This window comes from Struthio camelus, chromosome 1 (assembly GCF_040807025.1).
Source record: "Struthio camelus isolate bStrCam1 chromosome 1, bStrCam1.hap1, whole genome shotgun sequence".
Classification (NCBI taxonomy): domain Eukaryota; kingdom Metazoa; phylum Chordata; class Aves; order Struthioniformes; family Struthionidae; genus Struthio; species Struthio camelus.
In genome coordinates this window covers 176,669,798-176,687,313 of record NC_090942.1, presented here as the reverse complement: position 1 = coordinate 176,687,313, position 17,516 = coordinate 176,669,798, and the positions used below count along the sequence as shown (strand labels likewise).

The following is a 17,516-nucleotide window of genomic DNA, read 5'->3' as shown; positions in this document are numbered from 1 at the left end:
TCCACATGTTTGTTCCCTGTGATATCTCCTGTCAGAAAACAGGCATGTATGCCTCATATGGAGATCCCTCCTACTCATGGAGTATTTTTCCTAAAAATTACCTGGAAGGCACCTGTAGATCATCTACTCTTACTGAAAACTACCAGCAGTAGCATTACTTTTCACCAAGGGGATACAGGTTTTTTAAGAAATTCAGCTATGGAAAATCTCTGGAGAGGTAAACTGTCCCAGCCTGACTGGCAGATCCTAAAAGGACACAACATAGCACAACTGAGTTTTTCCTTAGCTGTAATTAAGACTTCACAATTGCTACTGGTTACAATGACATTATGATTCTCAAATAACTTTAAATGTTTAACATAATAGCAGCTTAATTTGGTAAGCCTAAGATATAATGCTCGAGGAACCCCATCAGTTTTTTAAATAAACGGGCAATAGCTCAACTCTCCTTCTAACAGTCTGCCCTCCAAACCATTACCAGCCACTGTATTATCTTATTTGAGTTATTAAATAAACATTCTGATGTGAACTTATACACGTCAATAGAAAAGGAAAATTCGGGCCTCAATAGCACATCTACAAATGGAAAAAACATCAAAATCCTGACACCTAAGCCTCTAAACCAGGGTAAGGAATATCAACTGCAACCCAATTGAGATAGGCTTAAGGGAAAGCGGAGGCAGACGAGTAGGACAGGCTAAATTAGTCTTTTAAGGTACCTAAAGAGAAAAGGTTAAGAAAAACTGAAAACTAAAGGAGACAGATTTGAGAGAACATTGGGTGGGGAGGAATAAGGAGCTGACCAGAAGCTACAGACAGTTAAGACATCAAACACAGATCTGGAAGACTGGAGTAAGACCAATAGTCACATTACTGTGGTCTGGAACTCCTCCCCACACACACCGTTTCAGAAGAAGTAAAAGGCCACCTGACTGCTTGATACTTGGCACTTTGATATGCTATCTGCAAGTTGGAATTGCACATCTTTTTTATGTCTGACTTCTCAATTTATAATTCAGAGCTATTTTTCAGACTTATGACACCTATCTGTATCGTTGTTGTTATTACTGCAAACTTTTAAAAACAATCAACATTTTTTCTTTAAAACTAAAATTTTGGAGGCTTAAAGAAAGGGGTTATTCAGATTCCTGGAACATCCTTTCTAAACCTCTCCAGTATGGTCTGAAATCTAAATACTGCAGGTACTATAGATGAAATTAAAACCAACTACACGAGTGAAATGGAATTGACTTTCATTTAACCACAACAGAAGTGCAAAAGTGCAAAAGTGCAAAATAGTGTTTGGTAATCTCCCTTTTATAAGTGCAAATGCTTTTAACATAGCATAAAAATATCTTGTATAAACAAAGAACATGCAAGAAGGTATTCCTACAACATACTCCCTACACAAAGGGAACGACCTTTCAGTATAAACACTGAAAGCTGTAGGTTTGTCTCTGCAATTATCTGATTTTTCATTAATTAGCTGCAATGCTGTCTAAGAAGTTAGATCTGTGAGACCACATACACAAGGGTAACATTCCACCTCAAGGCTTTCCATATAAAAATATATCTATTTCTCCCACCCTTAACAGATGTTTTAGGACTCGCTGATTTTTGCTTTGTTGAAAAGTTTTCAACCACAGCAAAAGTGACAATATCGGCACCTTTTGGCCACTTTCCAATCAAAATACAACCACCAAAATAAAAAAAACACCTACAAAGCAATCTTAAAATTTTGCTGATATGATTCTATGCAAGGCTCAATTTGGAGAGGTAAGATGCTCCATAAAGTTTAGGAAAAACTGTATTTATTAAAAGAAAGCACTTTAGCGGAGGTTAATGACAGTACATCTTTCCATAGAGTAATTACTATCCCAAGTAAACCAAATAAACCCAACATTGTCTTCACTGAGTAGCACAAGACAATCAACTGGTGCACACAACTGAAATAAAACTTAACAGTTTGCAATTGTCAATGGCAAATGTTATAACTTATATTCTAGAAGTAAAATAGGATAGAGAATTGATTGGTTTGAAGAAAAATGGAATAGACACTTGACTAGTTTGAGAACACCCAAGCATAATGAAAACATATGAGCATATCTGTTAGCAAGAAACAATATTTTGGCCAATGGGAGAAAGGCAAAAGCAGGTATGAGGTGAGTTGTGAGGAACAATATAGATAATTCATGGTGAAATAATCAAAATAAGAGGCAAGAGGTTATAACAATAAAAATGGGAGAATAAGGTCTTCATTTAAGAACAAGCTGATCTCAATGTAATGAGAATGACTGACTGCAGATCTATATAAGGACAATCTCCTTGGATTAAAGACTCAGCAATAGTAAAGATGAGTGGTGTTATCAACTGCAGCAAGGACGCCGGAGAAGGGAAATAAAGAGTTCAGGGTTTGATCCTGTTAAGGTTAAAACTCTTAGCACAACATTTTTACAGTCTGATGGAGGGCAGGACCAAAATGGTCTAAGTACTGTGGCACTGCAGCACACGTTAGGGAAGAGATTTTCAATTATTTTCATTAAAAAAAAAAAAAAGAAATACGGCGAGTAATGCAAACCTCTACTGAAAAATATAAAACTATTAACAGGCTTATTCTTTTTGACTTTTTCTTACTTTCCCCTTCATTGAACCTGTAAGATTTCCCTCCCCCCCCCCCACCCTGAATTCCTAAACCACAGTTCAAAAACCATTACCTTAGACAATTATGCTTGGGAACATGAATCAAGGATTCTACACACACCTCTCCTGGCTTTGCAAGGAATTAAGTTGCCTTAAGAAAGTCCTAGACAGAAAAGATTCCTTCCTAGCTTTAAAACAGACAAATATTGCACTGTGCATCCACAAGGGAACTGAAAAAATACATTTTAACGCAATATAATAATTTTCAAAACTTTTTCTTTTAATTCTAAACAGTTGAACCACAGTATTTTCTATTAAAAAGCTAAATGCATTCAGTAATTTTACAAGTTCAAACAAGATAAAAATCACGTAATGGGACTTAGGGTAAAACCAAAAAAAGAAAAGAGCAGGCAGGCTTATAAAGCTCAATCATGCAATTTCTGGTATCATAAATGCAAGAAAACAATCCAAATAACTTCTGCCTAATCTTTTAGGTAACAGAAGATGATATAAGACTTTTTCTTAGAAAATTTTCTAAGCTGCCAAGAGTTCTGCTAGCATACACATATGATGACATTGTCTCCATGTGCATATAAAGCGACATGTAACAAAAAGCCTGTTTGTAAATCTTAACCTGGTCTTCCTTGCACCTAATTCAAATGAGAGGGCAAACTGCCTCTAATAAGCACCAACACCACTGAGCCACAAGTGTGAAATACTTTTGTTCACCGCAAAGTATAGCGGCCACAAGAACCTTCACAGAGACATCTGAAAAAGAGGCTGTGACACCAACTAAAGTGTTCATCCAGTGGTTTAAAGTACTTGCCATGAAAACAGTACAGGAAGACAATGAATCTTGGTCTGAGGAGATTTAAACCTAGATTCCTATTTTACAGAAACTCAGCTCATCAAGTTTGGAAAGGGTCTTCTCTCTACTTCTCTTGAACTCAAGCACCTGTACAGGCAAAAGTCCTGGGCTAGAGGAAAAAAAAAAACACACAAAAAATAAGGAATAGCACTAATCTAAGCACAGAGCATCAAAATTATCTGGGGACAAGGAAGCTGTGTTAAGGCTTCTCTTTTCTAAGCTGTGCAACAGGTACAGATTTAGAGTCATTAAATTAATAACAAAATAAATCAGAAAAGAAAAAACCCACAGTTTTCTCAGCCTGAAGTATTTATAGCTATAACACATGCAAAGAAAGAAGCATTTTTCAGTTATGACAACAATATCAATTGTGAGATTAAGTGCATCCGCACATTCACCTCTTCGCAGTGATGTAGTAAGCCACATGCTATCTACTATGAAATATGAGTTACTAAGAAAGTGTATTACATGTAAACATGCATAAACCACATATGCTAACATAGCCACTTATAGCAGTTAGCCCTTCCTCCTGTTGTGACAATTTGTAGTATGATCCTATGGAGTGGCAGAAGTTATATTCTCAATATACTTTTGCTAAGCAATCTTTTATTGGCATCTAAAAGCTTTACTGAATTGAAATACTGCTATTCCAAACAGTACCTCGGTCTGAAGCACTGTTTATGGCAAGTTGGTAGGAAAAAGACAAAAATATAATTATGTATTTGAGAGATGATGCAAAGGATCAAGTGCCCAAAGTTAACACAGGCAATGCGTGTCTTCAATATGAAAGATTATATTACTGATATGTCATAGGTGTTCTTTATAAAGACAAATACTGTTAAGTTGCAGATTTGGTAAAACATATTTGTAATCATATGCCAGGAGAAGACCTTACTAAATAAGTATCTTGAAAATATTATCGGGAAAGGCGGAGGGGTTGGGGAGAGAGATGGCTAACATACCAGAAGCTCAAATTCAGTGTCAAGATTTTAGGAAGCAGAAAGGCCATTTACAGCACTCTTTTCAGCTAGCAGTGGGGGATGGTTAACTTCTTAAATTGCTGCAGCTACATTTGACTGCAGCATAACTTGAACTGCTTGTATTTGCCACCTACCAGACCATCAGCAAGCCAGAGCAGTTAGCATAATTGAAATTGAAATGTTAACAGGCATTTCCTCTAGTAAATAATAATTATAATAAAATAAAAATAAAAAAAATACGAGACTCTGGAACACATACACAGATGGTCTCAAGTCAGGAGGTGGAAGAATCTCCCAGGGCCATGTAGCTTAGAAAGTCTGAAGATTACTGAGAATAGAATATTGGCCCTCATATTAAAACTGCCAATAGAACTCTCATTACTTAAATTTTTTTTAAAGGTAAGTCCAATTTCAATTAAGCAAAATAACTCTTGACTATTCCTTGACTTGCCAGGTGTGGCTCATCTTGAAATAAATTAGAAAAATCAATCACAGGTTAAAATATTAAGAAAACAGTAAATCACAACTGTTGCAAATCTAATATGCCAGTTCCTCTCCTTCCATCCCACTTAAAAGTTGTATTTTCTTATGTTTGCATATTAAAATTCCAAATTCTTGTGAACTTCAGTAGAATACTCAGGCAAAAATCTGTTTGTTTAAAGTGGAAAAGAGGACATTTTGTTATCTACAGAGAAAATAAAATTCATGCAAAGTGAGCTCATATAGAGCTAATATAACGCTAATGCTTGAGCAAGATGTGTTGCCATAGCTGAAAACTTTGACACTGTACAGACCCTAACGCCTACAATCAGTCACAAAAACATCCCCGTCAATAATCCCAAACCCAATATTTATAAAGGACAAACCATCTCAAAGTTTAAGGCACATTAAACGCAGTACTTCAGAGCATGCTAAGCCAGCAAGATCCTTAAAGGTGGCAACAACATCAAGAGATTGACAAACATCAAGGATTCATCTAGCAATAAAGGAAAATGACATAAGTGCATATCCATGCTTGAAAAGTATCTACACAAATGCCAAAGCTGCAACTCAAGAGCCAGTAACGGGAGTAGGAAAAGATGCAGCAATCTACCACCATCATTAGTTGTCACGCTAGAAAGACACTTCCGGAGGTAATTACCATATTACTAAAACACTAAAAAAGGCTTAACCAACAATAATCAAGACATTATAGTGAAATGGTCAGGGTACCGATACAAATAATTCGGTAACAAACTGATATGTTCTGCACCTAATTGTTTTCTTTCTCCACAAGTAAAGATCCCGAATGTCATTAATTAACAGTATATAGTCATGTAATGTAATTAACAGTATATAATAGCTGCTGGTACTTGACCTACAACCACACCCCCTTAGCTAAAAAGACCAGTTTGACAGCCCTTCTGGAGCTTCTGTTCAATTTTAGCCATAGCCTATAGTCAAACTTGTGACTGAAAGGCAAAAGCTTCATATATGATTTAGTAAACAACAAAGACACAAAGCGTGATTCCATCATATGTACTAATTCCTTCCTAAACTGCACACTGTCCTGCTAAATAAGAAACAGAAGAATGAATGACTACACAAGATGATAAAGGTGTCTTTTAGCATCACTAGACTTCTAATGAGACTTCCACCTCTGTATTCATGAAAAGAAGGTTCATTTCCAGCAACCCACAAAATCTGAATGCTCCCCTCATGGATTCCATGTTTTCTAATTTCTCAAATGACATATATCTTAAGCCTCTCCAAGCAATTTCATGATGAGAACTCAGTTTGTCCTTTTAAAAACATCTAAAAAACTTTTGCCCCAGTTTTCCATCCTGAATTCTATTTCCTTGATTTATTAATAATTTTGCAGTTTACTTGCTTCTTTCCAGCTTTCATTATAACTGTTTTTTTCTATGCTAACACCGCATGAATAGAAACCCTGTTAGACTTAGTCTAAGTGTCTACTACAGTGCCTTTAAAATAAAAGCTACGAAAAAACTGACAAATAACTAAAACGCACGAGATTAATAGTTTATTGTGCTATGGGTTAACAGGGATTAAATAACAAGCAAAATACTATTATATTCCAAACAAAAAGTCTAAAGCAGACAGCAACTCTTATCGTCTTTTCTGAAGCATAAGTTAGCTTAATGTAGGACCCAACAGCACATCAATTGTCCAACAAAATATAGTTTTAAGTTTACACACGGACTAACTTCAACTTCTTTTTTGTAAAACAATGTTTATAAAACATTAGAATTAAAAAAAAAAACAGAGCAGCAAATCTTATTTTAGAAAAATAAAGAGAGAGGCAATGCAACACACAATACTTCATAAGAAGCACTAACATCTCCTTATTTTATTAGTCTTTACACATAACCTTCAGCTTTTCAAACAAAAGCTTCCAAGTTTTCTGGAATTATAGTTTCATTTAAAAAATGCAAATTTCAAACCAAAAACAGCTAACAGCTTTGTAAAGGCTGCAGATCTTAAGAAATTAAGGCTTTCTGGTATACTAACAACCAAATCAACACAAACTTCACACATCTAAACACAAAACACTGTTTCTACAAATTTTTTTTATTAACTTGGCAGTGCAAAAGTAGTTCAGTAGCCCTTCTCCAATGAAATTCCGAAAAGTAAACATTAAAAACATTCCGGGGCCAAATCAATACTGCATTTTTCAGCAAAGGGAAGATTTAGGGTCAACTCTGAAATGCATAAACATTAAATTAGAGATCAGTTTGCCCCAATAGATGCATAATTTACCACTAAGAGTGCAGATGAGTTGGCCTACCTCCAAAAATTCCCTTTATCACCAAGTATGAAGAAGTTGGCTGCTTCTTCTTCAGCCAAAATGGCTGGAAAAAACAAGCAGAAGGTCAATAGCAGAAATCCTACATTCCAGTCGTCACTGGAATTTTCCCTGTTCTCAAGGCAAGCCACTTCACAACTTTGGATTTGTTTTTTCCCAGAATACAGATAGAAGTTTTTCCTCCTGTGAAGAATTTAAACTAAAAGAGGCAAGTCTAATAAAGAAGGGATGGGCAAAAAAGGTAACCCAGAGAAATCATTTGTATTTTTAAATGGTTACTATTTTTAAAATAATTGATAGCACGTTTCTAGCAAACTTCTTGTAAAGAACAAATTAAGAACTTGAAGACTATCAGCAGGACGGCATTATCTTTAGTAATAAGTATAAGAAATATCAGAACTATGCGCGCACAAGAGAGAGAGAGAGACCTTCTTCTTTGAGCTATGAGCAACTTTCAACATTAAAAATACATGGTTATCTGTCTTTGATTAGCTTCAATAGAGCAGACTTGCAGTTTCATCTACTCAATACCAAGCACAGGAGAAACACAATACTCCAATAACATGAAGTTTTACTTGCCCTCTAAACAGAGCTCATACCTTCTGCTGGTGTTTTACAGACCTTCATGGCTATACCAGCTATTATGCAACTACCAGTCATTTTCAATTACTTCAGCAGCCACAAAACAGATCACAAATTAAGTATAATCAAATTAGATTTATCTTTCAAAAAAATCTCGACAAGCAAATTTTGAACAGTTAATAGTACTATAATATACTCCTAAAGTTGTCATCTGACCGAAGATGGTTGTACATGAGAAGATCAGATACTGTTTTCTGCTTTCCTTTCATAAACATATTAAGCTGACACTAGTGACAAAAGCAGCAGCTTCTCTCATCCCACCTGTCTACATAAATTCCTGGGCAACCCTTCCCCTCGTGCTGTCACAAGCACAGGTAAAATTGCAAGGTGAGCCAGATTGGGGAATTAATCTGGATTAAAACAAACCATGTTTGCTGGGTTAATTTTAACCCAGAGTAGGTCTCTAACCTGGTACTGCAAGAGGCTACATACATAAGTACATCAGCACAGAGCGGGGAACAAGCATAGGAACGGAACTGTTTCTTTTAAAGACAAAAGTGTTCATGACATCATGGCCTGTACCACATAAGGGACGCAAAGCATTGTTACTTCTTTGTTAAAGCCAATGGTTACATCCCATTCAACACGTAATACTTACTACTTTCAAACAAACACTCTGTAAATGTGAAATTAATCTTACATGTGACACTAAGTAATCCCCACAACGTTTAATTTTCCTTGTCTATGCATGGGCATTTTGATACTGCTTTCTAGTTCTTCATAAAAATCAAGGTCAGGTTTGTGATAAAGTGCTCCCTGAAGCATTGGTCACACCATTGTAAGGGTGGAATGTTACTTTGCATGCTTGAAGCAAAAACTCTGTGTCAACATACTACAAACAGGTTACACTATCATTCCTCAAAACAGAGTTTCCTCTGAACACAGGAAGAATTTTATTAGTTAATTTTTAAGCTACTTCAAGATATTTTTCTAGTCACAAACATTGTTAACGAGAGCTTTAGAGGCTTCAATTTTCCACCTAGACAAAAACCAAATCAAGATGCATGTTATAACCTATAGTGTCTTAATCTTGAATTAATCCATCTGATATTGTTATCTACTGTGATACCTAGATGCAATCACAAATTACTTGAAAGCATCTCTTTAGAAAGTATGATACAATAGACTTTGGAGGTCAGTATCAAGAGATATTGGACAACTATTTGATTATTAAATATTAATCCTCTTAGAAGTTCAACAGTCCAGACTGGCTACATTCACAAACATAAACTAGCTGTTCTTCACTTGCTATATTCTGTTTTCCCTCTGTAGAGGATTCTGGCTTCTTTGATCTGCTCTAAGATGACACAATGTAGCCAAGATATGATGAAGTCTAGCCTTCAAAAAGAAAGATATATAGTAATTTTGAATTTCACTCTTTCAACTCTAGTTGACATTCCCATAACAATGTTTCAGTAACAAACAGATCCAAGAAGAATGCAATCTACGCTATCCTGGAGGCAAATGTTTTAAGAACGTCAATTAAAAGAAACATCAAAATTGACACACACTCAAAGCTAGTATTTTCCACAACAGTTAAGTAGAAAAGATACAAGTTAAATTATCCTGAAACCAAAAAAAAAACACCGAGAACACAACAAATCCAAAACTTTAAAAAAATATATAGACAAGTAAAGTTCAGATAAATGTCTGAACACCTTAGAACAAACCACACGGTTGATTAAAGCTTAAGTTTCCTTACATTTAGTGTTTGCAGTAGCAGGATTACATAATACAGGACTCCGAGTAGGAAAAGAGCAGTTAAGAGAAAAAAGTATGAGCACTGAACTACAGATTATAAGAGTAAGGAAACTCTTACAAGCACCGAATCAAAGAAATTAGTTTCCCTATCACATACTCTGAACAGAATCAGGTAATTGCAAAGATGCCACATGCCTGTGTTTGAAAAGTCCACTTTTTTTTGCGTTTGCGAAAAGCAAAACGAGAAAGTTCCTTTCTCTCCAGAGTGACTTGAATAACACGGGTTATTTGCTCCACCAAGAAGGATACATGCAGGAGTAAAATAATATAAGAAACTAGAAGGAGAAAGTAAGAAAAAAATAGAACCCCTCCCCCCCACAACCACCCAGTGCTTTACAACCATTTGCAAACTTCAAATAACGGTGACTTAATACTCATACTGGGACTAGGGCACCCACACCACAGCTTAATACCAGTAAAGGATGCAAACACGGGAACGTGCTCTTTTCATGTCATCCACGCCCTCAACAAACCCCAGAGGAAAACAACGGGGAGCACTCGAGCACCGCTCACGGAGGGGGGGACGAGCCCCAAAGGGCTCAAGGCAGCACCACCCGTCGGCCCCCTCATACAAAGCGGCCGCCGCGACAGGGCTCCTGCTGCGAGCCCCTCACCCCGCCCTCAGCGCCGCGTTTCACTCCGTCACTCAGCGTCCGCCAAGCCCGCGGCCCGGCGCCTTCCCCTTGCCGACCCCCCCCCCCCCACGGCCCGGGAGCGCCGCCCTGGGCGGGGCGCTGCACGCGCCGCGGGTTAACGGCCTGCCGGGCCCCGCGGGCCAACGGCCGCCGCCTCGGCCGCGCGCGGCACCCGCTAACGGCCGCCTAGGCGGCGGCGGGGGGGGGGGGGGGGAAGGAGGGGGGAGGGAGGCGGCTCGCGCCGGGCGCCCCCGCCCCTCCCGCCAGCACGTGCCGGGCGGCCCTTTATCGCCGCCGCCCGCCTCGCTGTCGCCTTCGCCCCTGCGGCGGCCTCCTCCCCGCCGGCGAGGCAGGGGGATTCTCCGGCAAAGCCTTAAGCGGCAGGCTCCCAGCTGGGGCTGCGCTGGGATAGCCAGCGTGTCACGGCCGGCGGGGGGAAGGCAGCGAGGCAGCCCTGGGGAAAAGCACCCGCACGGTCCTGCGGGTCCTGTTCAGGCCTGAGGATGGAGGAGGGTGAAAACTGGCAAGCAGGACGGGGCAGCTGCTTGTGAGAAAGGCAGTCCCTGGGTGCATCATCCGTCTGAGGTCCTGGGAAGGGGGAGGGATGACACACCCTTTCTCCCCCCCCACCCCCGCCTCCTACCCGGGGAAAAAGCTGCCTACAGCTGGGATGTGGTCCCTCTCCAGACACAGGGTAGCAAGACATGCAGGCTGGAGGATACCTAGGCTGCCGACACGGGGGCAGAGGAGGAGATCACCGCAAGGAATAAGGCGAGACAGGTAGAGGCTGTTCTGACATAAGGCAAAACAGCAAGACCGCTTACTTGGATGGCCCCACTAGGAGGACACGCAGGTGCTGTGCAAAGGAGGCAGCAAAAGGTCTCAATAGAAAACATAAGATTCAGACTTGCCACGCCAGACCCTGACAGCAGCGAGACTCAAGGCCTGGCCATAGGGCTAGTTGTTTACCCGGGATTTCAACATGGAAACTATGAGGAAATGAATTATTACCTTGGTGGCCGCAAAGGGATGGGAGGAGCGGAGTTTACACGGTTATCTTTCACGAAAAGGGCGTGATCTAGCCCCAAGTCTCGGCGGTGGGGGAGGGGAAACAAGCACAGGTAACTGCTGCACTGGCCGGGGGGGGGGGGGGGGGGGACGGGTTGGCAGCGCCATCTGCACGGCACCGCCAGCCAAACTAGTGGCAGGGCCTCGGCGGCAGCCAGGGGATGGTACCCGGAGAGCAGCGGGGTTACATCACCACCCCCTCCCTCCCTCCCTCCCCCCCCTTCCAAGGCCACGTTATCCCCAGCAGAGGCCATTGCGCCGCATGTCAGGGAAGCGGAGGAGGGCAAGGAAGGGCAGGAGACGGGAGAGGCACCGGCGGCAGGGTCTTCCCCCAGCCCGGGGTAGGAGCGGCCGCATCCCTCTCGCCCGGGAGGGAGATCGGCACACGTTACCTGCCCGGGTGACTCCCCAGCTCCCTGTCGCTCAGCGCCGCCGTGTAAATCTTCCGGTATCTTTCGGCCAGGGCCTTCCCCGAAAGCAGCAGCTGGTAGCGGCCCCGGCAGCCCAGCGACGGCGGCGCCAGGGCTCCAGGCAGGGCTCCAAGCCCGCCGCCACAGCCCTCTTCGGGCCCCATGGGCCCCGCCGCACCAGAGCCGCTGGAAAAGAAGAAGAAGCCGCCTTCGCCCCCGGTGCAGGCGGCGACGGCGGCTCCCGCAGAGGAGGAGGAGGAGGAGGCGGCGGCGGCTGCAGCGCTCATCCCCCTCCCCACCCGCCCCCTGGTGGCTAAGTTGCCTCCCGGCGAGACACGGACACAGGCGGCTCCCGCTGCCTTCACCGCCGGAGCCCAGCCATGGAGAGGCCGCCGCCGCCCTCGAGGCCGCTCATCCACCCGGGCTGGGGCCGGGGGCGCGGGAGTACCCCCTCTCCTCCCCTCAGCCGCGGCTCTGGGGCCCCGCCCCGGGCGCACAGCCGGCCGCGGCCCCCTCCCGCCGGAGGCCGGGCCGAACCGCGCGTCTGCGGGGCCGGGGTGGGGGGGAGGAGGAGGAGGAGATGGAGGCGGCCGCTCGCTTCTTCCTCCCGCTGCAGGGGGCGGAGGCCAGCGGCTGCCGCTTCCCCGCCGGAGTTTCTCGTCAGCGCCGCCGCACAGCCGCCGCCACGGCCCCACCTCCCGCCGTGTGCCAGGCGGGGCGGAGGGCGCATGCGCAGTGCGGCCCCGCCCCTCCTCCCCCCGCGCGGCCCCCGGGAAATCCGGGGCCGGGCAGGCGCTGGCACCTGCTGCGCTGGCTTGAGCCGCCGCCCGCCCGGCGGCCGTTGGCGCTTCCCTCCCCCCCCCCCAGCCGCGGCAGCTCCCGCCGCCTTAGCGAGCGCCTGTGCCGCCGTTAGCGGCGGAGGACGGCGAGGCCAGCGCCGCTCGGGGGGTTCGTTTCACAGCCCGGCGGGCCCAGCGCCTCCTCGCCCCCCCCATCCCGGCTGTCGTCCCTGGGTGTTGAAAGGGGGGGAGAGGGGCTCTGTCTTTTACTTGGGCATCGCGCGGTATTTGGGCAGGAGGCACGCGCTCCCCACCTCAGCAGCCGTGGCCCTCGCGGCCTAGCCACGAGGCCCCCGCGCCGGGGCGGCAGCCGCGTGCCGCTCAGGTGCGTGGCCGCAGCAGCTGAGCCCTGCTCCGCCAGCGACTGCTTTGTGTCCACTGCCTGACCGGGACCCCTTCGAGGAACAACACTCTTTTTCTGATTTATACACTCTTGTATAATTCAATTGCTACATTAGGCCTCAATTTCCTTAAGCTGTCTTTGCTGGCTCCAAGATGCTTTTACTCTATCTTCCTATACGTTCTTCTTAATTCTAGACTACCTTCTTGCATTCCCTTCGTCTTCTATTTCGCTCTTCATCCATGTTAATCTTAGCCCTGCCGCCTGTGTCCCTGCTCCTTCATTGCTGCTCGAAGCTGTTGGTCGCACCTTCTACGGCAGTACTGAGCTGAAAACTTCAGCTGTACAGATGACAGCACACTTCAAAAAAAAAGGGGGCAAACAAAAAAATACTGTTTTTAAGTCTGCATGCCAAATGCAGGTTGGATTGCAGTCTGCAGAAAAACTACCAGCCAAAGAAGATGCATGCTATCATATTTTCTCTTTTGAAAAGAGGGCCTAAAAAGCCTGGCAAGATGTAGATGCTGAATACAGAGAAATATTTTCTCCAACACTTCCTTCCTGCGTAACAGCAAATACAGGTGAATTACGTGTCATTTTTTAAACTTGCATATAGCCCACCAATAATTACACAGTCCAGCCAAATTTCAAGTACTCTTTGCAGAGAAATGGAATGTCAAAAGTAATGAATTCATACAAGTTTTCTAAAAGGCAGCTGTCCAGGAAGCAGAGAGACAGCCAAATTAGTGCCATCACTGAAGAAAAAGCTACTGCCTAAATGCAGATAGAGGCACCAGGGTCCAGCCAAAGAGAGGTATTAAAATACTAACTACATAAAAAGTCTTCAATCATAATTCTTACAGTGTAGTGTATAAAAAAAAGACCAGAAAAGGATAATCCAGCAGTGAGACGAGGAGCCACAAGAAACCATGCTGCATGTCATCTGGTGGTAACTACCAAAAAATTGTATTGCTTCTGGGAATTATTAAGTGTTTCTAGCACCTCTTTCAGCAGCTACCTAAAATCATTCCTGTTAGGCAAGTTTCAGATCATTTGGGGGTGTTCTTGTAGCTGCTGCCTCTCTCACATCCAAATAGTAATTCTTCCCTCACCAAGTGTGCGCTGGCTGGCTATCTTCTGCTGTAGCATTGTCCTCTCAGAATGCTTCTTCGGCACTAATGCTGTTATTGTAGCTCTCTTAATGTGTGCGCCATAAAAGCAGAGCGCCGGCACACTTTTATGAAGTGATGCAATTGATTGCAATTCTTGCTTATTGCTTCAAACTCCAGAAGTTGTCTGGGCTTGTGTTGTACAGAGCTGCACACAGTGTGGCAAACAGTATTCTTTGCAAGCTGCAACTACTATTATACGTGTGTTTTTCATCTCAAGTATTTTTGCTTTTTAGGGGAGGAATCTTTTTAAGTATCCATAGGATCAGAGTACAGTCCTCCTTTAAGTTTCAGCCTATGATGAGCAATAATGTTTGACAATACAGCTGGCGTTTGCCGAGGAAGAGTAACTCTGGGTCATCCATACATCCATCTCCAAGCTCTTTTTGCTTTTGCAATACAAAAATGATTGACACCTAGTGAGGCTATTGTGGAACACAGCAATATTTTCACTTTTTTTGTTCTTCCAATGAGGAACGTGCTTTGCCCCTCCCCCCCTTTTTTTTCTCCTCTTCCTCTTTTTTTTTTAAAGTGTGAGGTACAGTACTCACATTTCATGTTCTTTCTCTGAGACTGATTTGGGTAATACCAGATCCATGCAATGTAAAAACAGTCAACAGTACACATCTGGATCAGCTTTATCCCAGAACTGGTATTGCCAGTACTTCTGCAGCTGGGATGAAATGATTACAGATTTATATTTGTTTAAAACAACTAGTAGGGTAGTTTTGGTTAATCGAAGTGCATCAGATTAGCCCTTTGCTTTATGTAGGTGCAGGAGATCTGATACAGCAGTAGATGCCTAAAAGATAAATTTATTGTACCGCCAAAACATGACTTCCGTCAAATGAAAATAACCATTAAGTGCTTTGCATTAAGTGCTTGCTTCTGACAATAATCATCTCCTCCTTTTTTGCTATCATCTGCTGCTTGCTGTTACAGAATGAAATACTTTTCCAGTCAGCTTCTTCCTTTTGCCTTGAGGTGGGGTTTCTAGCAGTTCAATGCCTCCACTTCGTACCTTCATAAGTTAGTTTTAGAGGAACAGATTGTTCGGAAGTCCTTCAGAGTCAGAATCTGATGGCCGGTCACGTTCACTGTCACCGCTCACACTGATCAGTGTTGTATTAACATGAGTTTCTACACAGCAGAACAAGAATTTCTGACGTAATTCAAAAGCTCCCCTCTCCTACATCATGGCATGTAAAGGGCAAACATCCAAGATTTCAGCATCTCACCCTTTCACTTTTGAATTATATTTCTAGGCCTTGGTTGTGTAGACTTTGAAAATCTCATAAAAAAACAATATAGTAATTTCTTCAAAAGCAAGCAGAGTCTGGAATAAGATAACTTCAACATATGTAAACTAGATAGTTAACTGCAGTCAGGGAGAGTTGTGAAGAACAGAATTCAGCACTTCTGCACTAGAACTTGCAATTTACTACAATCAGGTTATTATTTAGAGTTCTTTGTTCACCTGCAGCAGCTACCTCTTGCTCTCAGATTTTCTCCAGGAATGGGGACTTAAACTAATAACAGTGAAAAAGAAAATTGTTGGTCACTAAAGTTCTGTCATTATCAAGATGTCTTGTGAAGCAGACAAGACATGGTAAGAGATACCTAAGTTTAAGTACCTAGTCCTACAGCTCCACTGCTAATGTGATTAGTTAAAGGGACCGTTTTTCATTTTGTAGTTTCAACAAAACTAAAGTCCGTTTTATCATTTTGCTCACAAATATACAACTTTTTATATTTTAAATGCCAGCATTTATTTTGAGATTTTATTATATTTAAAGGAAAAAAAGAACTTTACAACATAGCTCCTATCCTGTGCCTTTTATAATTAATTATAATTAATGTATTAAATTATTATAAATAATAGATTATTTATAAAGAGGACAGGGTAGGACTGTGCTCTCTCCGCATTAGAGAAAATGCTTTCTTATCCATTCCTACAATGGAGATGCTTGTACCTGTCTACCTGATTATTTTCCAGGTCCAACAGTGACACCTTCTAACACTTCCCAATGTTTAATGTCTATATGAAGCACATATAAACAAAAATAAAACTGAGATGTTCAAAACCAGTTTAGCAAATCCTCATATCTGTATTTGCTCATGTATTTTACAAGTCAAGTTTTCCTAAACTTAATTACAGACACCTGCTAAAGGGGAAAAAAATGACCATTTTTATTTTGAATGCTGGCTGTCACAGATTCCACAGAGCCTTCTGTCCAAAAGCTCCCTTCTCCAACGTCTGTCTTTTTTTACTTTCTATTTTGCTGATGTTTATCCTTTAATTCACTACATTCCTTTCTTTAAATTTTTTTCTTTGAAACTCACTTAAAAGTATGCAAAAAAATCCTGCAGCGTAAAAGCTATCGTCTTAAACGTTTTATAACGTACCATATATATCAAGTCTTGAAGTTAAGGTAGTGACTTCCCTCAGGTGCAGTAGTGAGATCACCCCTCCCACCCCCACCCCCCCAAAAAATGCCCCAACATTTTACTTGTAACATGGTGATAGGACTAGCATTACAGTAAATAAGAGTAGTTGGGATTAGATCCCATGGAATAATTTATTAGCATGTTGTATAGGATAAGGAAATAGAATACAGAGTAAGATTTAATCCCATTCAGAAGTCCTACCATAGATACACGGATTAGAAAGAACACTTAGGTGAAGTCCAGTGTCCTGCCAGAAGCTATGTGAGGAACATTTCAGTGGGGACTGTAAATCTTGCATCCTGTACAAGATACAGAACACACCTGCATTCTATTGGCTTGGGAGAAAAAAATTCTTTTAACATCTCAAACAAGTTAATCTGCTAACAATAACCTTAAGTATCCCAGAAAGAATAGTGGGATAAGATTATATATCCCCTTCTATTATGTTTTCACACAAGACTGAAATGATATTATTGAGTCTTCTCAAATGGATAAAATAGGTCAATCTCAAATTCATGAATCTCAAATTCTCAGGGAGCCAGGGAGCCAGGGATATATGTAGGACTTTCACTTGTCAGTGGAAGTTTTGGAAGTCTAGATAGGAAGGTGAAAGGATGTTACAGCAAAAAAGTGTTATAGGGTACAACTGCTTAAAATGCCACACATCTATATGCAGACATACTTTTACTAACAGTGTAAGTTACTTTAAATAATTTTCTTGAGCAATTATAAATTAAATTAAATCTTTTAATTTTGGTTCTTTTAAACACACAGACTCACAGGATTTTGATTATATGAGTAGCTCAGTCAACCTTCTCAGCTGTAAGGTCAAACAACACACACTTTCTACATCTGAATCATCACATTGCAGTCACTAGACCATGAATGAGCATTATGCGTATACCCGTTG

General features: G+C 42.2%; 1 protein-coding gene across 24 annotated transcripts in view; it reads right to left on the bottom strand.

The window, feature by feature from the left end:
* MYCBP2 (MYC binding protein 2) overlaps window positions 1–12,288 on the bottom strand; it is a 222,431-nt gene extending 210,143 nt beyond the window's left edge. For all 24 annotated transcript variants that reach the window (XM_068929451.1, XM_068929456.1, XM_068929463.1 and 21 more), the window contains exon 1: window positions 11,793–12,288. In XM_068929451.1, coding sequence (XP_068785552.1) covers window positions 11,793–12,097 — 305 coding nt within the window. In that variant the 5' untranslated portion in view covers window positions 12,098–12,288. The remainder of the gene's footprint in view (window positions 1–11,792) is intronic.
* Between the last annotated feature and the right edge of the window lie 5,228 nt (window positions 12,289–17,516).